Source organism: Mytilus galloprovincialis, chromosome 6 (assembly GCF_965363235.1).
Source record: "Mytilus galloprovincialis chromosome 6, xbMytGall1.hap1.1, whole genome shotgun sequence".
Lineage (NCBI taxonomy): Eukaryota > Metazoa > Mollusca > Bivalvia > Mytilida > Mytilidae > Mytilus > Mytilus galloprovincialis.
Window position 1 is genome coordinate 47,579,433 of NC_134843.1, and position 25,840 is coordinate 47,605,272.

At 32.3% G+C, this 25,840-nt stretch overlaps 1 protein-coding gene and 1 long non-coding RNA gene across 3 annotated transcripts in view; both read right to left on the minus strand.

Annotated features, from left to right (window-relative positions):
- LOC143079729 (tetratricopeptide repeat protein 12-like) overlaps positions 1-25,840 on the minus strand; it is a 97,540-nt gene that overhangs the window by 61,894 nt on the left and 9,806 nt on the right. For both annotated transcript variants that reach the window (XM_076255276.1, XM_076255277.1), the window contains exons 2-4: positions 20,416-20,562; positions 18,208-18,300; positions 9,614-9,762 (exon numbers count right to left, since the gene is read on the minus strand). In XM_076255276.1, coding sequence (XP_076111391.1) covers positions 9,614-9,762; positions 18,208-18,300; positions 20,416-20,562 — 389 coding nt within the window. The remainder of the gene's footprint in view (positions 1-9,613; positions 9,763-18,207; positions 18,301-20,415; positions 20,563-25,840) is intronic.
- On the minus strand, positions 12,516-15,238 carry LOC143078161 (uncharacterized). The gene is made up of 2 exons (XR_012979080.1): positions 13,171-15,238; positions 12,516-12,727 (listed from the first exon to the last, which is right to left on the minus strand). It is a non-coding gene; the product is annotated as an uncharacterized LOC143078161 (long non-coding RNA).

The window sequence follows — 25,840 nt, forward strand, 5'->3', positions numbered from 1 at the left end:
ATAAACCAAAAACTGCATTTTACCCCTATGTTCTATTTTTAGCCATGGCGGCCATCTTGGTTGGATGGCCGGGTCACCGGACACATTTTTTTAAACTAGATACCCCAAAGATAATTGTGGCCAAGTTTGGATTAATTTGGCCCAGTAGTTTCAGAGGAGAAGATTTTTGTAAAAGATTACTAAGATTTACGAAAAATGGTTAAAAATTGACTATAAAGGGCAATAACTTGCTGAACAATTTGGAAGGGGTATAAAAATTAATGGCAAGTAACCCACTGTCAACACTAGTGACTATGTTTGTGAACAACGAAAATCAAGGGACGACAATGGTGGTCTCGGACCTAATAGGGTAGAAAGAGTTGACAAATCTTAAAAAAATTTGGTATGACCAAAGCTTAATGAACTATAACACTGCTTACAAAGTTTCATGACAATAGGATGTATATTATAGAGATTAAGTTAAGTTCTATACTCATCTTTGCGTGTAAAATTTTGATGTTAAAATTGAAAAATTTCAACTATCAACATTTGGGGCTTTAAAAATTAAAATATTGCAAAAAAATACTTTTTAAATGCCTTAATATATCTTGTCCGATGAGTTATAAACCAAAAACTGCATTTTACCCCTATGTTCTATTTTTAGCCATGGCGGCCATCTTGGTTGGATGGCCGGGTCACCGGACACATTTTTTAAACTAGATACCCCAAAGATAATTGTGGCCAAGTTTGGATTAATTTGGCCCAGTAGTTTCAGAGGAGAAGATTTTTGTAAAAGATTACTAAGATTTACGAAAAATGGTTAAAAATTGACTATAAAGGGCAATAACTCCTAAAGGGGTCAACTGACCATTTCGGTCATATTGACTTATTTGTAAATCTTACTTTGCTGAACATTATTGCTGTTTACAGTTTACCTCTATCTATGATAATATTCAAGATAATAACCAAAAACAGTAAAATTTCCTTTAAATTACCAATTTAGGGGCAGCAACCCAACAACTGGTTGTCCGATTCATCTGAAAATTTCAGGGCAGATAGATCTTGACCTGATAAACAATTTTACCCAGTCAGATTTGCTCTAAATGCTTTGGTTTTTGAGTTATAAGCCAAAAACTGCATTTTACCCCTATGTTCTATTTTTAGCCATGGCGGCCATCTTGGTTGGTTGGCCAGGTCACCGAACAAATTTTTTAAACTAGATACCCCAATGATGATTGTGGCCAAGTTTGGTTTAATTTGGCCCAGTAGTTTCAGAGGAGAAGATTTTTGTAAAAGTTAACGCCGGACGCAGGACGACGACGGACGCTGACGGACGCCGGACGCAAAGTGATGGGAAAAGCTCACTTGGCCCTTCGGGCCAGGTGAGCTAAAAATTTGAGTCTTTTTTATCATTTCTATACTCATGTGACATGATACAACAAATCTGAGCACAAAAAGACTCTTGCAATTAACTTTTCTTACAAACAGTATGGTCTGATACAAAGATTTTTGCCTTTTTAGGGAAAAACTTGCATGCAATTTATTCTCAACAGGCTTATATTTAGACCATTTGCTATCCTACAGAAGAAAAGAAAGATATTATGTGAAATGGAACAGGTAGAATAGACATTGTAAACTGCATTTGATACAAATTTAGTGAGGTCTTTGTTATGGACATCAAATTTTATGTACCAACATGACCAAGCTCCCCACTATTGACTTCGTCCAAACAAGGCGTTAGACAAGGGTCATTTATACAACACATTTTGCACATTTTGTCTGACATAATCTTCTTTTCTGTAGATTCAAGAGTTCAAAAATAAGTAAAAGAAGTAGATAAAGGCATAGAAACACAAATATTCACACATGAAAACCTGTCAGATAAAAAGTCAGGATGCCATTTATGCATCAATATTGAAAAAGTTATAAAATGCCTATTTTGACCATAAAATGCCAAAATTGGTCATTTTTACAGAAATTCTATAAAATAAAAGTTTAAATCCTTTAGTTTCATGCTATTTGACAAATTGACACCATCAAATCATTTAGGGAAGTTGCCAAAGTACAGATTCTATATTTACAGATTTCACCTCTTAGGTCTGAGACCACAATTATTTCGTAGTGCATTTCTTTTAGAACATAAATGAAATTAAAAAAAATCCCACCTGCGCTTTCTCAAAGAAACTTTTACAGTGTGTTGTACTACTTTTGGGACAAATTATATCAAAATTATAGAAAACTTCATCGTCTCTAACTCAAAATATGGACAATTTCATGTTTAGGGCGTCTTGGAATCTTTTGACAGCTTCCGAAGTGATAATTTTAAACTTTTTTCAGCTTGACCAAATCACTACTTTCCTTTACAATTCTGGACCCAAATTTTTTTACAGTGTAATTTTACCCCCCTACTTGCAATTTGAGGCTTTAAACATGGAGAAATTAATTTGGAAGGGGTATAAAAATTAATGGCAAGTAACCCACTGTCAACACTAGGGACTATGTTTGTGAACAACGAAAATCAAGGGACGACAATGGTGGTCTCGGACCAAATGAATAGGAAAAAAGGAGGTCCCTGTATAATGTTTTTAACACCAGAAAACTGATACCCCACTTTTCTTGACTTATCTTACCTGTTAAATTTTGTAAAAATTCAATATAGAAAAATTAAATCAAGAAATAAAATAAAATAATTTGCCTACCTACCTACCCATACCCTGATAACCTCAGTCGGGGAGGAGAAACAAAGATATTTTTAATGTTGGCATGAACCTTTATAACAGATTACTGTCTTACATTGTGTATGTACAAATACCAAGCCACGTCCACTTGTATTTTTGTCCATCTGATGAGTTAAGCCATTTTCAACTGATTTTTATAGTTCGTTCTTATGTTGTACTGTTATACCACTGTCCCAGGTTAGGGGAGGGTTGGGATCCAGCTAACATGTTTAACCCCGCCATATTATTTATGCATGTGCCTGTCCCAAGTCAGGAGCCTGTAATTCAGTGGTTGTAGTTTGTTTATGTGTTACATGTACCTATTTGTTTTTTCGTTTATTTTATTATATAAATAAGGCCATTAGTTTTCTCGTTTGAATTGTTTTACATTGCCATATCGGGGCCTTTTTTAGCTCATTGTTGAAGGCCGTAGGGTGACCTATAGTTGTTAATATCTGTGTCATTTTGGTCTCTTGTGGACAGTTTTCTCATTGGCAATCATATCACATCCAGGCGCGTAGCTACGTTTACGTCAAAACGCCCGGGCGTATTCTTAAATTTTGATAAAAAAAAAAAATAATCTAAATTAAAAGAAAGAACTGATTTAGAGCACATCGGCCTAGTAACTCTTTCTTCAAAGCTTGTAATTGCGAATAAAAGTAACGAAATTTACTTTCAACCAAATGGTATCATAGTATATAAGTATTTGTTCTGTCAAAGTCTTAATCTACTGTGAATTCTCCTTTCTTTCCTTTTGTTTTAAGCAATCCATTATTTGCTGAGATTCGACATGTGGTTTGCATTTTTGTCGAACCTGTGACAAAGTGATCCTTAATTTTGTGGGCGGCGTCAATATTTAGTTCAGTATATGTGAGTAAGTTTTGGGGAAATTCTACGGAATTTTAATATTTAAATACTGTAATGGACTGATAAAAAGATTCACGTTTTAGGGAAGAAATCCCAGGCGAGAACCAGGATTCCACAGAACCCTTTACGAATATTAATATTGCACCTGAACATCTTCTAAAAATAATTATTTGTTCATTAACGAAATTTGCACACAAAAAGGTGTTTTTGTCGTTTGATTACTTTAACCCACAGCTTCTTTAAAACATATTTTAGAGTAACTGGTTTGGACTTTTTCTATAACCAATGATCATTAGAATCAAATTAAACACAACAAATAAACTAAACGTAAACAAGAATGTTTCCATAGTACACGGATGTCCAACTCGCACTATCATTTTCTATGTTTAGTGGACCGTTTAATTGGGGTCAAAACTCTTATTTGGCATTAAAATTAGAAGGACAATGTCTAAGGGAACATGTGTACTTACTTTCAAGTTGATTGGACTTTAACTTTAGCTTTAACTACCTTGACCAAAGCTTTTAACCTGAAGTGGGACAGAAGGACTGATGGACCGACGGACGCACAGACCGAAAAAAAAAATGTCCCTAGGTTTGGCATTTAGATTTTTAAGTGTATAACTATTGATGAGTTTTTGATGACAGGAATGGTATCTCATTCTCGATAACTTTTAAGCCTACGAGGGCTTCGCCCCCTCTAACCCACTACCAGCTGTTGCTTTGACTTGGACCAAATAAGGGTCCTACGACACCTCACCAAGGTTAAGGCGTACACGTTAAATTACCTAGCTACGCCACTGACATCTTCTTTTTTATATTATGAGATCTAATAATGATAAAGGTTCTATATCCTTTCATTGATAATATATTCTTTATTGTAGGATTATTCCAGAAAGAAATCAAGCATTGGATTTGGAAGAAGGTTGAAGTCTACTGGACAAAGTGAAAAAAATAATTTTTATTTTAGAATTTCATGGTCATATCGTTATACTTGTCTCAGTATATGGAGAAATAAATATTTATGTATTTTGATATACATGTTTACTTTTATATGCCGATAATTTTTAAGGCTGGATTGCAGAAATTTACAAACATGCTCAGTCTGAATGCCAGTTCAATTAAAAAACAAACAAATAACTACACATCTTGATATATTAAAGAAATAGTCACTTTAAGCAATACTAATACTATTAGAAGAGGAGATGTTGATATATTTCAGTAGAGAAAACGAATAGTCTACATTAAAAAAGCAATTTACAAAAAATCAGATATGACAGACATGAACCACACCCAACCACTGAAATCAGTATCTGACTTGAGACATAGGTGTAACAACACAATCAGAACTAACTTTAAACAAGTTGTAAAATGTTCCTTTCGGGATCATCAGATTGATTGGACATGAAAAATTCATCATTGACAGCAGTTGTGAATCGAATTTAAATTAACAGAAAGAGTGACATCATCATATGCTATCATATTTAATATTCTTGTTTAGATCTGACCTTGCTACATCTTTAAACATTCTTCAATATCTTTGCTTCTCAGAATTTTAACATGGAAAACTGTCAGCATATTGCTCCTTGTTTGAGTTTACGAAAGAGCTAGGGTCCATATTTCTCGTGTTGAAAAAATCTCGTTGTTAACACACATGTAAACATAGATATAATTTGTTAGATTTTTGGATTATTTAATCATGCAACTTGGAAGCTTTCTTCATATAGAACCTCTTGTGTCATTAAACCTGGAACCGCACTATACATTTAATGGTATAAAACTAGATTTGGTACACCAAGAAATACACTTCACCACAAAATCAGTCATGATTATAGACTGTGCTTCTTTCCTAAATGGCCATGGAAACCAGAAACGGAAGAATAAGTATTGTCACACTCGGGGCACTGATATATAGCTTGACGTTTCGATCGACAAGCACTTATGGTTGCTGCTTCTTTTGTAGTTTTTGCAGTCTTTGCAGCAGAGACGTAGTCATCGTCAGATTCAATATATGATGCAGTATAATCACCCAGTTAAAGATCAAGAATTGAGATCACGCTCATCCCAAGATAAAAAAACATCAGCGATTTTTGGGGAACATTTATTCATAATTTCAATTTGTATGGCTTACCGGTATGTGTTAACTGGCTGATTGATACCTCGACATGATTGAAGATTGAAACAACAACAGGGGTCCAGTTTAGCTTATGTGAAATTATAACCTCTTTTCTGATCTATTACCTAAGGAAATTACTCATTTGACTTTTATAATGAAATTTAGTGTCTCTACTGTAATTGCCACTAATTACATTCTTTTTGAAACCTTGATCTAAATTGATCGAATAAGAAAATCTTTTAATTACTGTATCATTTATTACTGACTATGAAAGGCATTCTTATTAGCAAATCTTTAGAAAGCAATGACTATGTGATCAGGAATAAACCGCACCACCTAATTATCAATCTGGAAATTAAAAAAAAAGACAAAAGAGAAAGGGGTTGAAACCGAAAAAAATATGGGTTCAAAAATAAAAGGAGTAGGGGCAATAAGGCCCTTATTTGGCCCAAAAATTACTGCAAATTTAAAAGTTATCATACTAATATTTTTAAATTACTATACAATATCTATGGTACAATGTATTCAGAAAAACAAAATGATTTTGGACATTGAACAAGTTATCATGGCAACAAATCATGACTTAATTTGCATAATTTGTAATATTTCGTGATTTTCTTTGTTTTTCATCAAATATTTAAGTATACTTTAGATTGAAAAAGAATGTGCGCACCCAAGAAAAAACTATATATTTGGTGAGATTTTGCCAATAGTTATAATAAAGCTTCTGTTTAATTATTTTGTTGTTTCTTTGCTGCGCACGATGTTTCCACAACAGAAATAAAGATAGAAAAATGCATAAATTCTGTTTTTTCATCGTTTTTGTGAAAACAGTACATATTATGATGTAATTGTGACGTCATCACATAATAATCTTAATGTTTTTCATTGATATTACTTGACCATATGCATTTCTAAACATTATGTGCCAATTTGAATAAGTTATCAAACATTTTATTTCCTTTGGCCAAAACCAGGCCTTAATGCCCTACTCCTTTACGCTGGATAATCTGAATGAGGTTCTGGGTGGGGTTTCTTTATTTACTATAATAAAATATTTCATTTGATTATTTATGCGTTATTATTCTATATTCTTTAAATTTAAACACCAATTAGTTTCTATTCTCTATTCTTCATTTGTCGGTCCATTTTTCTCCATTCTCTACATTTTTTGCCCTTGTAAAACCCCATTTTTCCCCTCCTGAATCCTACCTCAAGTCCAACGATGGTAATTGACAAGGTTTACTGCAATAAACATGTAACTTGGGTACTCAGCTGTAAAAATACCTTACAAGTATACAAGTTTATTGCAATAAACGGAGCCTCATGTACACCCAGCTGTGAAACAAATTCATCTCCCATGCTATTGAGACTACCTGTCTTTACAGGTAAAATATTTGTATGTTAGATACAATTAACGGACCTGTAGCAAAACAATGTACCTAACTGTAAGATGGATAAGATTAATCACATTTGCATTTTCAAGAGTCTCGGCATATTTACAATTTATTAACGAACTATAAACTGATTAAAAATTAAATCTAGATATGAACAGTGATAACAAAGATATAAATTATTTTCCTTTTTCCACTAATTCAATTTTGTTTCTAATTTATCTTTAATTATATCCGATACTGTTATAGTAGTCTCAGTGGTGATACATGTTGTCTGCTACTGTTAAATACGAAACTACGTTAAAATAATGTAGCTAAATATTTGGAGACTCACATTACACGATAAATCGGTAGTGACCAATCTCTTGGTTATAGTAGTCTCAGCATACATGAACCGTATATAAAAATCAGGATTTTGGTATGATTGCCTTTCAGACAACTATCTAATCAAAGAGCTGAAGAGCTCTATCGATCTGAAGGGAAAAGACGGCCATTGTTCCAATTTTTAGGGGGGTATCTTTTGATAGTCTACATACAAAGAATGAGCAAAAGAACAGCTAGAACATATAGAAAGGCTGACAATAATGAAACTAATTATTGTTTATTGTTATTTCATTTCCTTAGTCAAGGAATTCATCATAGAGACAATTTGGACCAATGAGATCTGCACCTTCTAAATCAAAACATTTGATTTAAGTTGGGAGTTAATTATCTAAAATTCAATTGAATTTAACAACTACTACATTATATTTTAAAATTTTAATTATGTACAACTGAACGGCAGGCTAAGACTATTCTCAATTTTTTGTGACAATATTCTCAAGAAAGTGAGGACTGAAAAATCTATTCAATTTTAATTTTCCATTGATAAAGTTCCCAGTTACAACTCTCATCACAGGGATACATGTACTTATAAAATCAAATATGATTGATATAAAAGCTGTGTGAAGTTTGTTTCTTGATATATCTGTAAAATTCATGAATAAATAGCTTTAAACTACAAAAAGCAATATTTAAAAAAAATGAGAAAAAAAATGACCACTACAATAATTATGTTGGTACGCAAAATTATTTTTTAATTGATGACTACTTATCATATATATACTTAATATGTGACATTTTTAGTGTTCATATACATTAACTTTCATTTTAGTGGGTAATTACTCATCAATTGAGGTGCTCCTTAATTGGAGAAAGATTCTAAAAACATAACTTTACAGAAAGAATGAAAACTGCAGTTGCTCTCCCCAATCTCAATAGGTATAAACTACAAAAAGCAACATTTTTTTTTTTTTTTTTTTTTTTAACCATTTCAATAATTATGTTGGTACACATTTTTTTTTATATAGAAGACTACTTATCATATACTAAATGTCACATTTTAAATGTTCAGAAACATTTACTTTGATTTTAGTGTAAAATTACTCATCAATTGAGGAGCTCCTGAATTGGAGGAAGATTCTAAAAACAGAACTTTACAGAAACAATGAAAACTGCCTTTTCTCTCCCCAATCTCATGCATCCCCATTGACATTGTTTACCGCGAAAGTTGACCTACATATTATCTGATTATAGCCTCAGATTCAAGCATTTCATGTTGGTGTATGAATCATCTACACTACAGCAAACATCATTGGGTTTATATCTAACAAATACGGATTTTAAATTAGTATACAAGTACTGTGAATGATTTTTATAATGAATAAAGGATATCCCTGTGTAGTGTGGCATTCCAACAATGACGTCACTAGGTTAGATATATTTAGAATATTTCGTAATACTGATTTTTCCGGACTGTAAAAGAAACGTATATAGTGTAAGGGAAAGCTCAATATACGATAATTTCATGAGAAACAGAAGGGAAATGTGTAAAAAATGTATTTAAAGTCAATCTGTTCTCCTTGTCATCAATTTCAGTATGACATTTTGAGGGGGTTTCCAAACTATCAAAACAAAATGATTGACGTGAGGGAATGATACTCTGGCCAACCCCATTAGGGAATTGACGGCTTGAAGCCGTCTTTCCCCAAAAACTGACAGACAAGAATATAATTAACTACAGGTCAATGTACTGATGAAATGAGATGAACCAATGGATGCACAACTGCATCAAAATATTATTGACTTACTGTTAGTGATTCCCCTTAATTTGACCTCTAACCAACTTTACAAATTGCACATTAAGTCTCACCTCTCCTACATTGTCGAAGTGAGACAAAAAACTTTAGACTTCTGAACTTAGCCAACAATGCAGCTGCCAAAAATGACACACCAATAACATAATACACTCAAAAAAAAAAACAATAAGACATGTATTCCAAATCCGACTACTACCCAAGAATTATAATATAATTCCCTTTACCATATCATCAGAATTTTAGAATCTGAAATATTTAGAATTTTGCATTGGTGACTTATTTATTTTTCAAAGGTCAGATAGTAAAATCAAAATCACTCAGTGACTGCTTTAAGACATTTCTATCTATAAATCCAGAACAGTTCTTTTATATAAAAATCAAAAGGCTTCAGCAAAGAGTATAAACCTTTGAATAGCAAGTTAGAGCTAAGTGATAATTTTCTTGTCTAAAGTACTCATTCCCCTGTTCTTTCAAAACGTTGGCTTCTTTTTCTCTGATTTTCCTCTGTTCAGCTCTTTCCTTAGCATCTGCTTCTAATATTGCCATAAAAGCTTCTGAAATTAATTAGATGATCACACGTTAAAACAAAGCATTTCCCTCAACAAACAAATTACTCATACATAATTTTACACTGAGTTACCAAACATGCCAAAGAAATTCTTGTTTTCAAATGAAATTAAAGACAAAAAATTGTATAATATGTCAGATTTGCCTATATTTGATGTAAATGAGTGAAATTATCAGATCAATTATACATGTGCAATTATAGGTTTTATTTTTACTTAAGTTTGTAATCAAGGTATTTCTCTGCAACCTATTTTAAGAAAAATACTATTCCACAGGAAACTTTTGAGCCAAATAACACAGATCCATCAACTTTTGTTTTCATGAAATCAGTTGGACCAGACAAATATTTTGAAGTTTCAAACTAAAATCAGAAGTTTGACAGACAAAGGGACACAGCTTTTGCTTATCTTAGGAAGGCTTAAATATATCCAGATATATATAGGTCAGAATCAATATTCTGGTCTTAGATCATAGTATCTGTTTTCAATTGTTGTATATAAATATAAAATAAATGGGGAATGTGTCCATGAGACATAGATGACACCAGCATTTGCATATCAGATAAAGTTATAAACAGACATAAATGAAGATCAGTAAAAGTAACACTAACCAAATTTGTACTTGATCTGAGTTTTGTGGTAATAAGTATTGTGTATAAGTTTCAAAACATTTAGTTCAGGCAAACTAAAGAAAGAGAAGGAAAACTTAATTTTTCTATTTGTAAAGAACTGTAAAAGTCGACACCACCAAAATTCAACTTGATCTGTATTTAGTTGTAATAAGCATTGTGTATAAGTTTCATAATATTTGGTCGAGGCTAATATAAGTAAGAGAACAAAAACTAAAAATTCAGCATTTTTTCCATTGTAAAGGGGCATAACTTTAGAACCGTTTAAGAAACACTACCAATATTCAAACTTGATCTGTATTTTGTGGTAATAAGCATTTGTGTAGGTTTCATGACATTTGGTTAAGGGAAACTTAAAGTAAGAGAATGGAAACAAAAATTCATTTGTAAAGGGACATAACTCTAGAATGGTAAAAATGACACCACAAAAATTCAAATTTGATCTGTATTTTGTGGTAATAAGCATTGTGTATAAGTTTCATAACATTTGATTTGGTTGAGGCTAACATAACATGCATAACAAGTGAAACTGTGAGCAACTGCTCAGTGATGACACGTCACTGAAGTATTTCGGTAAAAGGAAGTTGTTGAGTAGTGAACCTGAAAATGCATCACAAGGTTTAGGTGTCACACCACCATTTACTCCCTCAAATTTAGAACGTATGTGAAAGTAGGCCTACATAGACAAAAAATAGTGCATTTGATGTCATTGTTTACTTAAACTCACCAGCAAATTGGCAGAAAGGAAACTTTTGGTGAAAGAGAAATATATTAAGACCATTTTGAGCTAAAATTTACTTGTTTATGTGTTTGCATTCAAAATTGAGGATTAATGGGTTCCATAGTCTACTAATGTAAGATTTCCAGAAAACCAGGGGTTATTTTTAGTGGAAGACCTTTTCTTTTTTATATGATTTTAAGCATCTATTGAAAATTGGCATGTAGAAAGTTGATACATGTATGATACAGGATATACCTGGTTTCTATAAAGTTAAACTTAAGGTAAAATATGTAGAAAGCTGTGAAAATTGTAAAATTTGGTTGAACCGATAGAGACTTTTAATTGGTGGTATGACACCTATAGCTGTCTTATATATAAACCCTGAAACCAAATTTCAGAATTTCTTGTATTGTAGTTCCTGAGAATAATGTGACGAAATTTTCAACTTGGGTTTCATGTGTAAAATGATTAGAGAACCGAAACAAAACCAGATGCTCTGCAGGGTGCAGCTTTATACGACCACAGTTGTTGAACCCTGAGCAGATGGTGCAAGTATGGACACAACATTCAAGCTTGATACAGCTCTGAATTTGGATTGTGATTAAGTAGTTGACACATCATAGGTTTCTGGCACAGAATGAATGTGGTCTAATGAACTTATAAATTATTTTTTTTTTTTCTGTTGAGCAATAGAATATTAATCCCCTCAAAAAAAAATATTTGTAGAAAAATTCTTTTTAATTTCTGAAATCTCAAATGAGAAATATTTTACATCCCTGCCCCACCCCTCCCACATTTTTTTCACCTCCCCCGTTTCCTTCTTAAAATAAAAATCCCAATGCAAATTTCTAATGGAGTTAGCAACAATAACTACTCATTTACATACATCATAAAATATTAAAATATAAAATGACATACACTGCCCATCCCTAGATTTTCCATCATCTATCATGGAAAACTTCATGGAATTCCATGGAATATTTTTCCATGGAATTCCATGGAGTATTGGAACCTGTTTTCCATGGAAATCCATGGAAAATAAAAAGAGAAAAAAAGGAATTAATAATATTTCCATCTGAAACATTTTCCATGGAATTCCATGGAAAATATTTTCCATGATGTTTTCCATGGAATTCCATGGAAATATATTACATAGAATGTCTTTTTCCATGGAAATATATTACATAGAATGTCTTTTTCCATGGAATTCCATGGAAATATTTCCATCGTTTTCATTTAAAATGAATTGCCCAAATTAACAATTGACAATATACCCTGTTTAACCGCATCTGTAATAATGAAGGTAAAAAAACTAGGTTCCATGTTTTTTTTCGGTTTTGTAAGGTCTCTTGAGTCTTGCAATGGTCAGTAATAAGCAATAAACTCAACCATCATTTTAACCTTTAATTCAAACTCATTTGATGTATTATGATAAATACAATAAACAAGCAAAAACTTTCAATATTGGTATATGTTTGCACTGCCTTTATATCAAGAAATTTAGGTTATGAATGTCACTTATGTCAACACCAGGCTTCAGTAGATCCATCTCGTAGAACAGCATTAACCATTTTATTGGAGTTTCATTTCTTTCTCATGATACCTAAAAATAATTTTACTGTTATAAATAAAGAGATATTCTTTAAATAATGACATTATTAATAATGGTTAACCACTTTAGTCTTTGTCCTAAATAATTTATTTTCATAATTATTGTATATAAATGTCTTCATTGGTATTTTCCATATATATTTAGAACTTAGTGTTGATCTGCAGTTTGCTGTAAAGATACACTTTTTTTTGCTTTTATGGATCTATTTCTCATTGGCAACCAATTTCAACGGATCTTAAATTTTATAACCAAATTACTTCATTAGTGGATTATTAGTTATTATAATACACCATACACAGTTTGTCTTGTCTTAATACCCAATCATTATAATTATAAGTGAAAAATCTACTATAGGTGTTTTCATGATGTTGTTATGTTGAACTAAAGGAGCTTGCACACACTCAAAATGGTAGAATCTAATTCAGTGTACTTACCAAAAAATATGCTCCTAAATCCAACAGTCAATGCAAGTCATCAGAGAATAAATCTGCACTATTCGATGTCAAGAACTATTTGGAACTATTTAATCTAAGTCCAATATAAATTTTGCATTTTGTTCAGGAGAGAAGACATCTTTGTTTGTTGCCTGCATATCCGTTGCAAGTTCAAATTATTTAATGTGTTGGGGGATGTATGAGGAGTTATCGGATTTCTTTTAAAAGAGCCCCAATTGAATACTGTTATTTACCTATATCTTGGATATTTTATATATATTTTAATACAAAGATTATCCAATTATTATTTATTTACCATTTTTATATTTAAAGTAATAATAATTGCACAATAATGTATAAATTCATGTTCTACCCTACATTTGGCCTCACACTGTATGGTCATATCACTTCTTGTCTTCTACACAAAGACCAATGAAAACCAGATGGCACTTTACATTTCTTTCACAGTCTAATTGATGATAAAGAATTAATGCATCTAATTTGTGTACATTTTTTCCATGACTTTCCATCTCAAAAATATTCTAAGTTAAGATTGTATAATTTTTCCATGTTAAAAATATTCTAAGTCAAGATTCCATTCTCTTTTCCATCTCAAAAATATTCTAAGTCCACTTTCCATCCTCTTTTCCATCTACAAAGTTTTATTAGTCTACTTTCCATCCCATTTTCCATCCAAAAAGTATTTTTCCATGGAATTCCATGGAAAGTTTTCCATCTTATCATGGAAAATGATGAAATAAGTAACACATATAAGTTTTCCATCTGAGATGGATTATTTTTCCATGAAATTCCATGGAAATTCATGGAAAAAAACGCAATTTCCATCATTTTCCATCATTTTATCATGGAAAAAGTTGAACTGCATGGAAAATCTAGGGATGGGTGTCATGGTTAAAATAAATATTAATAAACAGTAACTTTTAAAAATAAATTTACAGCTACACATCTCAAGACAATCATCATTTCTTTATACATAATTTTAAAGCAGCGTAAGGAAGGTAATCACGTAATCAAACACATACATAACAGTGTTCTTTAAATTTCAATTGGATTACCTCCCCTTCACTGCTTTAAAATTTTCTAAAATGTCCTTTAACCAGAAAAACCCTTGTTTTCCCCCTTTTTTTATCCCTAATTGCTTGATGATTTGAACCATAACCCCCTCCTCCACCAAACAACCATCCCTTTGTAGTATGGAAACTTGTGCTATAATTTCAGAGAGATTTATACACATAAACACAAGTTATTGACTGAAAACTAAAAAAAAAGCTTATTTTGGCCCCTTTTTTGGCCTAAAATTCCTACACATTTGAAACCATAGCCCCAAAATCAATCCAAACCTTCTACCTGTGATTTTAAACATTGTGGTATAATTTCAGAGCTATAGAATCCTTAAACACAAGTTGATATCCTGAAAGTAGAAAAATGCTTGTTTTGGGCCCCTTTTGGGTCCCTAATTCCAAAATGGTAGGGACCATCATCCCAAAAATCAATCCCAACCTTCCTTTTGATGTATAGAACCTCTTTATGAAATTTGAGAGAGATCCATTCACTTAAACATATGTTATTGTCTGGACACCTAATGTGTCTTTGGACGACAACGCAGAGGATGACACAGACGACATCATACCATTATAAGAACGAAAAAATTTTTTGGCGGTTCGTATAAAATTCAGCAATTTTTCCATTGTAAAGGGCATAACTCTAGAATGGTTTAATAGACACCACTAATATTCAAATTTGATGTGCATTTAGTGGTAAAGGCATTTTGTATAAGTTTCATAACTTTTGATTAAGGAAAACTAATGTAAGAGAATTGAAAGTTAAGGCAAAAATGGACACAATATTTGCACTTGATTTAGGTCTGAAATTGGATCTGATTGTAATTAAATATTTGACACATAATAAGTTTCTGACACAGAATAATAGTAGTCAAAGAACAAAGATTAGTTATATGATTTAAATTTATATTCAATTATTTGCTTTTGTGCAATACACTATGCTGTTGCGAATTGATCCCCCTTTTTTTAGTTTGGTGCAATACACTATGCTGTTTCAAATTCACCACTACCTCCCGCCCACCCCTTTAAATTTGACCCCCCCCCCCAACCCCTTTTTTTTCTCAAAAAATAAAAATTTGAACAAATTTTCTGTTTAATTTCTGAAATTTCGAGGAGAAAACTTTCTCCACTCCATCCCCTTTTTTCCACAATATATGGCAAAATGTTTGTGTAGTTGTACAAAAACTACCAGAAACAAGAGGGATAACAAGAAGAGGCTCTCAAGAGCCTTAATCGCTCACCTGTAATTTTTGGCTTAAATCTTTTACAACAAAAAACAAATGATTATTTTTGCTTTTCAATATATATTAATGAATGGTTTAAATCTTCCATAGAAATGTTCTTTGTTTCTGTCATTATTTTCTTCGAAATCAATGAAATGCATTTTACCCCTATGTTCCATTTTAGCCATAGTAGCTATCTTTCTTGACATACAAGAAAATAAAATATAAAATTTATTCTAGATACTCTGAAACTCGTTCAGCCCAAGTTTGGCAGAAATTCATTCAGTTGTTTCAAAGGAAAAGATTTTTTAAAGTACCGGTAACACAAACTAAATGACAAAATTGTGAAAAATTGATTTTAAAGGGACAATTGACAATTCTGGTCATTGAACTTATTTGTAGATCTTATTTTGCTGAACATTTTGGCTGTTTACAGTTTATCTTTATCATTAATAATATTCAAGACAAAAACCAAAATCTGCAAAATTTCCTTAAAATTACCAATTGAGTGACAGCATCAAACAATGGGTTATCAGATTCAACTGAAAATTCAGGGCTGATAGAACTTTATCTAATAAACACTTTAACCCCATGTCAGATTTGCTCTTATGCTTTGGTTTTTGAGATATAAGCCAAAAACTGCATTTTACCCTTATGTTCTATTTTTAGCCATGGTGGCCATGTTTTTTGATGAAACAGTAAATAAAACACAAAGTTTATTCTAGATACCCTGAGGATCATTCAGCTTAAGTTTGGTTGGAATTGGTTCTGCAGTTTCAGAGGAGAAGATGTTTGAAATAGTTTACACCAGACGAACGACGACGGACAACGATGGACGCCAAGTGATGGCAAAAGCTCACATTTCCTTTTGAATGGTGAGCTTAAAATAGATTAATATCTAAACAAAGAAAAGAGTTCAATTTATAAGAGAAAATTTTTAATATATAGCATACAGAAAATGAGTTTGTACAGAATAACAAACAAACCTACACAATTTACCCAACAATAGGGGAACCAGATGCTCCGCAGGGCACAGCTTTATAAGACCGCAGAGGTTGAACCCTGAACGGTTGGGGCAAGTATGGACACAACAATCAAGCTGGATTCAGCTCTAAATTTGGATTGTGATTAAATAGTTGACACAGCATAGGTTTCTGACAAAGAATGAATGTGGTCTATTAAATGAACTTAAAAGAATTGTTTCTGCCTTTGAGCAATTCACTATGCTGTTGAATATTAATCCTCTCAAAAAAATGATTGAAGAAATTTTCTTTTTATTGATGAAATCTGAAATGAGAAAAATTGAACCCCCCTCCCGAATTTTTTTTCTCACATCCCCTTTTCCCTAATTCCAAAACTGATCTCAATTCAAATTTCTAATGGAGTTTGCAACAATAACTACTCATTTAAATACATCATAAAATATTAAAATGTAAAAAAAGTGCTTGTAATCACTGAATGGTAAAGATTGTTTTGATTTATTAGTTGGTAGAAAAAGTGAATATACATTGTATATTATATAAAACAATGATTTAAGTTGATTCAATAACTATTCTGGACAAACATAGATAACACCAGTTTTCAAAGAATATTTCATAAAAACTGTGCAATTGAAAATGTCTTGCTATTGCGCAATATTGTGCAATTAGATATTTCTTGCTATTGCGCAATACTGTGCAATTGAAGATTTCTTGCTATTGCACAATACTGTGCAATTGAAGATTTCTTGCTATTGCGCAATACTGTGCAATTGAAAATTTCTTGCTATTGCACAATACTGTGCAATTGAAGATTTCATGCTATTGCGCAATACTTTGCAATTGAAAATTTCTTGCTATTACACAATACTTAATATAATAATTGTGGACCCCGATTTGGACCAACTTGGACACTGGGCCCATAATCAAAAATCTAAGTACATGTTTAAAATGTTAAAATCAAGCTAAATTCAATGTTAGACCCTTTGGACCTTAATGTAGACCAATTTGAAAACAGGACCAAAAATTAAGAATCTGAATAAATGGTTAGATTTGGCATATCAAAGAACCCCAATAATTCATTTTTTGATGAAATCAAACATAGTTTAATTTTGGACCCTTTTGGCCCCTAATTCGTTGGGACTAAAACTCCCAAAATCAATCCAAATCTTCCTTTTGTGGTTATAAACCTTGTGTTTAAATTTCATAGATTTCTATAAACTAATACTAAAGTTATTGTGCAAAAACCAAAAAATGCTTATTTGGGACCTGTTTTTTTGCCCCTTATTCCTAAACTGTTGGGACTAAAACTCCACAAAATCAATCCCAACCTTCCTTTTATGGTCATAGACCTTCTGTTAAAATTTCATAAATTTCTATTTACTTTTACTAGAGTGCGAAAACCAAATGTCTTCGGACCATGACGACGACCCCAACGTGATACCAATATACAACCAAAAAATTTTCAATTTTTGCGGTCTTATAAAAATATCCAAAATGCATTTTTAACCTTTGAACTTTAAATATGATTGGATACAAATGACTCATTAGGATTTGTAATAAATATTGTATGGTACAAAGTTGTAAACCATAGGGAAATTTTTGAATCATCAGGACAACCAAGTTCCAGACAACTAGAGTTAAATGTTTTTGTAAATTAAGCTTTATTCTTGTCATCTTGATACTTGGCATCAAATGAAACAATAGGATAGACTTGTAAACCAAACAATAGTTGGCTGATATTTTAATACAAACCTTGGTTCACTGGCTGATCATTTCCATGGTTTTCTCCTGGGGTGATATCTGAGGATACATTTTCATTCTTGTTAATAACAGTCTTATTGAAGCCTGAAAGTAAATATTTTGTTTGCTATAATGACAAGAGTAACAGCAAACTTAATTTCTGCAGAAGTCAAACCTGAACAGTTGAGCTAGTATGGACACTACATTTAAGCTTAAAACAGTAATTTGGATTGTAATTAAATTTATGACACAGAACAAATGTAGTCAATTAATCATAGGATTAGAATTTAAATTCATTTTTGTTTACCCACCCACTATATATGGTGTTGGGAATTACCACCCCCCCCCCCCCAAAAAAAAAAATCCACCCTTTTTTCCAAAAATATGTGATGAAATTTTCTTTTTAATTTCTGAAATCTCAAATGAGAAATATACCCCCCCCCCTCACAATTTCTTTTACCCACCTCTCAATATATTTTTTCACACCCCCACCCCTCTTTTTTCCAAAAATGAAATTCTTTCCCTCAAGATATGGTCATTATCTCATTTCAAATTTCAAATGGAGTTTGCAACCATAATTACCTATTTAAATACACCTTAAAAGTCTTAAAATAGAAAATGACATACATAATCATGGCTTAAAATAGATATTCCTTAAGAAGCGTTTTTTTAAATAGTAACTTCTAACAAGAGGCTGTCACAATGACAGCAAACCGGATTTATTAACATTAATTTGTGTCCTGGCAATATCACAAGAACCATAACTGATGAATGCTGAAAGTGAAAATCATCAGTATCAAATTTGACCTCCATTTTGTAGTCAGTATCAACATATTAAAATTTGAAAAGCTTAGATTGAATGGTTCATTAGTAAATGCAACAACGTGAATGGAAACGCCATTTTACGATCTTTCAAGAACCATAACTCCTGAACGGTAAAAGTCAAAATCGTCATTATTGAACTTGACCTCCATTTTGTCATCGGTAACAACATATTAAAATTTGGGAAGCTTTGGTAGAACAGTTCATGCGTAAATGCACGGACACGACTGGAATCTCAATTTTTCAATCTTTCAAGAACCATAACTCCTGAACGGTAAAAGTCAAAATCGTCATTATTGAACTTGACCTCCATTTTGTCATCGGTAACAACATATTAAAATTTGGGAAGCTTTGGTAGAACAGTTCATGCGTAAATGCACGGACACGACTGGAATCTCAATTTTTCAATCTTTCAAGAACCATAACTCCTGAACGGTAAAAGTCAAAATCGTCATTATTGAACTTGACCTCCATTTTGTCATCGGTAACAACATATTAAAATTTGGGAAGCTTTGGTAGAACAGTTCATGCGTAAATGCACGGACACGACTGGAAACTCAATTTTTCAATCTTTCAAGAACCATAACTCCTGAACGGTAAAAGTCAAAATCGCCATTATTGAACTTGACCTTCATTTAGTTGTCAGTAACAACATATTAAAATTTTAAAAGCTTTGGTTGAACGGTTCATGAGTTAATGCACGGACAACATTTGATTGCCGCCCGCCCGCCGTACATCCCCAAATCAATAACCGACATTTTTGTCACAAAAATCCGGTTAAAAATTATTTGACAACCAATCACCTCAAGACAATACACATTTCTTCATACATAATTTAAAAGCAGTGTAAGGGAGGTAATCCAAACATATAATTTGTTCTTTTTGTTAGTTGTCCATTAACAAGGAAACCTTTGATTTGCCCCCTTTTTTGCTCCTAATTCAAAAACAGTTGAGCCATAACCCCCAAAAGCCAATCCTAACCATCCCTTTATGGTATGGAAACTTGTGGTATAATTTCAGAGAGATCCATTCATCCTTCCACAAGTTATTGTCTTGAAACTAAATAAATGCTTATTTGGGCCCTCTTTTTACCCTTTATTCCTAATTAACTGTTGGGATTATATATATGAGAGTACATGTATAATTATTTCTTGCATTCTATAACATAAGTGAGACAAAAAATGATATTGAACTTGAAGTGGTTCGATATAGGAAGATGTGGTATGAGTGCCAATGAGACAACTCTCCATCCAAGTAGCAATTTATAAAAGAAACCCATAATAGGTAAAGGTATGGTCTTCAACAAGTAGCTTTAAAGGGTCCAAAGGGTTGCAATCTTTTGAAAGGGAGTGGAAATACCATAATAGAAAAGATACCAAACATTTCTTCAAGAGTTACCTGTTTTAGTTTGAGGAAGATCATCTTCATCTTTTAGTTCATTGGCAGCCTTCTTTTTACTAATATCATCGATCATTTTATCAGCTTTCTGCATTGCTGTAGACACATCTTGACCCTTTCCATATTTCATTGTTTTCACCAGATTTTCTATAAATATATATAATTTTTAATATGTATATTTAAATTTATCATATGTTTAGTAGTAAATACAGTAGTTTTGCATATTTGATAAATAGCCTGCTGTTTAATCCATATCGGGCAACTTTGATGTGCACCCTTTATCGCATACCCTTTACCCCTACTTTTTTTTTTACATAAAGTCAGTTTTGCTTTTTTTTTGCTTAAGAAAAATTTTCCTCAAAATAAGTCAAGTTTTTGAATGACGTCATTGTTTGGTATGTGATGTCACGAATGTCAAGTTTTCATATTGTATTTGACGTCACGGTCGTCAAGTTTTCATATTTTTTGGCACACTAAATGCAACTATAAACCAGGTGCTCCGCAGGGCGCAGCTTTATACGACCGCAGAGGTCGAACCCTGAACAGTTGGGGCAAGTATGGACAAAACATTCAAGCGTGATACAGCTCTGAATTTGGATTGTGATCAAATTTTTGACATTATATAGGTTTTTTACACAAAACAAATGTCAAGATTTTACAAATCAATTAAAGATTTTTCTTCAAACTTATTTAAACCTAAAATTAAATAGTTGACACAGCATAGCTTTCTGACACAGAATGAATGTGGTCTAATGAACTTAAAAATTTTTTTTTTTGCCTTTGAGCAATTCACTATGCTGTTGAATATTAATCCTCTCAAAAAAATGTTCGAAGAAATTTTCTTTTTATTTATGAAATCTGAAATGAGAAAAATTTAACTCCCCCCTTTTTTTCACATCCCCCTTTCCCTTTTTCCAAAACTGATATCAATTCAAATTTCTAATGGAGTTTGCAACAATAATTACTCTTAAATACATCATAAAATATTAAAATGTAAAATAAAGTGCTTGTTATCACTAAATGGTAAAGATTGGTTGGTAGTAAAAGTGAATATACATTGTATATTGTATAAAACAATGATTTAACTATTTCTACTATTCTGAACAAAGAAAGATAACTCCAATTGAAAATTTCTTGCTATTGCACAATACTGTGCAATTGAAGATTTCTTGCTATTGCGCAATACTGTGCAATTGAAAATTTCTTGCTATTGCATAATACTGTGCAATTGAAGATTTCTTGCTATTGCTGAATACTGTGCAATTGAAAATTTCTTGCTATTGCACAATTCTTAATAAAATAATTTTGGATCCTGATTTGAACCAACTTGAAAACTGGGTCCATAATCAAAATCTAAGTACATGTGTAGATTCAGCATATCAAAAAAGCCCAAGAATTCATTTTGTGTTAAAATCAAACTTAAGTTTAATTTTGGACCCTTGGACTTTAATGTAGACTAATTTGAAAACGGGACCAAAAATTAAGAATCTACATACACAGTTAGATTTGGCATATCAAAGAACCCCAATTATTCAATTTTTGATGAAATCAAACAAAGTTTAATTTTGGACCCCGATTTAGACCAACTTGAAAACTGGACCAATAATCAAAAATCTAAGTACATTTTTATATTCAGCATATCAAAGAACCCCAAGGATTCAATTTTTGTTAAAATCAAACTAAGTTTAATTTTGGACCCTTTGGACCTTAATGTAGACCAATTTGAAAACGGGACCTAAACTTAAGAATCTACATACAGTACGATTTTCGCGAAAGCCATCCCAAACTCCAAACACCAAGTTTTTTCCTGGTGTGACACCAGGAAACTCCGACATCACTCCCTAAATTCTTGGAGAAATTTGGGAGTATTCCCTCTGACTTCCGCGTAAATCCGCTACCTTTTGTTTATTGTATTAGCGACATCTCTCCCTGTCTGGTGTGACGCGGTGTCACACCAGGTAATTAATTGCCCTAATCCTTCTGATCTATGCCGGCACGCGACAGTCAAGGTATGTAAGATTTCTAATGTAATTAAACCATTGTTTTTCCTGTCTATTGATTATCAGATTATATCTGATTGCTTGAAACAAATGAAAGATTAAAATAAAAAGCAAAACGTTGTTGTTAATTCTTTCAATTACACTGTACATTTAAATCAAGTTTTAAAAACAACTATATTTGATTTTGACTTCCGTTTTTTTATCAGTAAATAAATATTTAATTTACTAAAAGAGATATAATTGTGTAATAATAAACGGAGACTAACACTGAATAAATGAGGGCAGTTTAAAGAAAAATTACACGTCTCAAAGTTTTTTCTACAAGTAAAAAAGAAAATATTATTCACTATCTGTTATGCTAATAAGTCTACGCCATTTCCATTTTACGATTACAAAATAAAAGTTTTAAAAAGTAAAAGGTTGTTGTTATTGCTTTCAATTGCATTAAAGTTTTATAAAAAAAAATCTATACTTCATTATGACCTCGGTTTTTTTTATCGGTAATTTATATAACTTACGAAAAGAGACATACTTGCGTGAAAATAAACGGAAACTAACACTGACTAACACAGTTAGATTCGGCATATCAAAGAACCCCAATTATTCAATTTTTGATGAAATCAAACAAAGTTCAATTTTGGACCCTTTGGGCCCCTTATTCCTAAACTGTTGGGACCAAAACTCCCAAAATCAAACCCAACCTTCCTTTTATGGTCATAAACCTTGTGTTTAAATTTCATAGATTTCTATTTACTTATACTAAAGTTATGGTGCGAAAACCAAGAATAATGCTTATTTGGGCCCCTTTTTGGCCCCTTATTCCTAAACTGTTGGGACCTCAACTCCCAAAATCAATCCCAACCTTCCTTTTGTGGTCATAAACCTTGTGTTAAAATTTCATAGATTTCTATTTACTTAAACTAAAGTTATAGTGCGAAAAACCAAGAAAATGCTTATTTGGGCCCTTTTTGACCCCTAATTCCTAAAATATTGGGACCAAAACTCCCAAAATCAATCCCAACCTTCCTTTTGTGGTCATAAACCTGGTGTTAAAATTTCATAGATTTCTATTCACTTTTACTTAAGTTAGAGTGCGAAAACTAAAAGTATTCGGACGACGACGATGACGACGACAACGATGACATCGACGACGACGACGACGCAGCCAACATCATACCAATATACGACCAAAAAATTTTCAATTTTTTCGGCCGTATAAAAATATAAAACACACAAATAAATACAATAATAAACAAAATATTTTTAAAACAACAGCACACAAATTGTAAGGTAACCCAGGTGCTTTGGATAAGTAATTGAGCAGTTCTTTTAAGGCCTTTGAAACAAGACAAAAGTAGAACTGAAGGTAACCCAGTGCTATGGATCAGAAAACAGTTCATATAATATAATAATCTTCTGTTGAAATATATGATAAAGCGTATAATACATGGCAAAATCCATATCACATGCAGTATCACCCTCGACCAATATCATCCCTCAGGCCTAAAGGCCCTTTGGCTGATATTGATGTCTCGGGATGATACGACATATAATACGGATTTTGCCATGTATTATTCTCTATATAATTTTAATATATATATGTAGGACTCTAAAGTGCGATGGGGACACTAAAGTACGATGGTCACACTTACCGGTAAGTGCGATGGTCTACGCTAAAGTGCTTCAACTTCATCAGACTACCTCGACCAAAAACTTCAACCTGAAGTGGGACAGACAGAGGGAATAACAAATTGGAGAACAAACCGAGGGAAGCACAGACCAGAAAACACAATGCCCATAACTTGCGCATCAAAATGTGGCATTAAAAAATTAAGAAAAGGATGTTATTCCACTTAAACAGGTTACTACAAGGGGCCGTCTTAAACTTGCAGTGAGGTGAGAGTTCTTTGTTTTGTATGAAAGTCTCATTTGTGTCATGAATGGATATCCTAGGCCTATATAATCCATGATATCAATCTTTTATATCATAAAAATCATGGTTGTTGCCATTAACACTGAACAACCAAAATAGTCAAATAAATGTTCGAGGGATTGCAATTTTTTTTACTTTAAAGTCCAGAGTTCAAATAAAGTGGATGTGAGCAATAATAGACAACCGTACAACTTTCTACAATGATAAAATCTCAGCGACAAAGGCTATAAAAGTTCACAACATGAATAATGTAAACAATTAAAATTCGAAAATTAAAGGTCTTACTTATAAAAATAATTCTGAAAAACAAATATGACAGCCATGGCCATACACCATCGGAAACAACTGCGAACAGGCCCATAAAGAATATGTTGGGGTTAAACATGTGAGTGAGCACTTAATCTAGAATAGTGGTGTAACATGTACAGTATAACATAAAAACATGATGCCAAATTTGTTTTTTGGCTTAAACGTTTCACTCAGTTGAAAAATGTCTTACAGAGTCCGAATTATAATACATGTACTTCTTTATGTGGTCTATAATTGTGGAAGACTGAATTATTCTCCTATATATGTCATTTGGTTTTCTTTGTCGTTGGGTTGCTTTCTCATAATTAATATGAATAGGAATGACACACTTTTATGATAATCGTTTGGATTAACTTTTTATCAAGATTAACATTTTAATATGCATGTAACTTATTTCAGGTTGAAAAAATCTATATATGGAAAGTATGTATAAATTTACCGGTAGTTGTCATAAGAACCCTACAAAACATGTACATGTATAATTGTAAATTAGGCCAACTAAAATTAATTAGTAGATTTTCATCCAAATTTTTGAAAAAAATGGGGCGGGTGGGAGGATTTTATTTTTTAAATTTTATTTCATATGAAACCTTCTTGTCACGTGTTATTCATATATGCAAGTGTAATAATAAGCTTATATCATGTAAATACATCCATAAGGTATCGTGTATAAGACAATAACAATCAAAACCAAGGAGTAAGTTGTCCAAAGACTCATAAAACCAAAAGACATTTACATCAACAGTTACAAATAATAAGTAGGAAACAACACGAACTCCACTAAAAACCAGGAGTGAAATCAGGTGCTCTGGAAGGGTAAGCATTTCCTGCACCGTATATGGCACCCATCATGTTATTTCTTTGTTCAGTTCGGTAATGATGGAAGGTTGTTATGATTGAGGAAGAATATCACTGAGATATGATTTCTGACGCTCTTTTGTCATAATGGCCAATCAGCTCATGATGGCGACCATAAAATTGCTTGAGTAATGACCTTAATTTGATTGATTCATAGCCCTGTCTTAGCAACTTTTGAGAAGGCAGTATTCCTTGTTCAACAAAATTAAGGTACTTTTAGCTAGCTCTAGAGTAACGTATCAATTGAGACACATATACTCCATATGCTGATGCCGCTTTTTCAAATTCGTAAATATATATATCTGATTGGCAACCACTGTTCTAC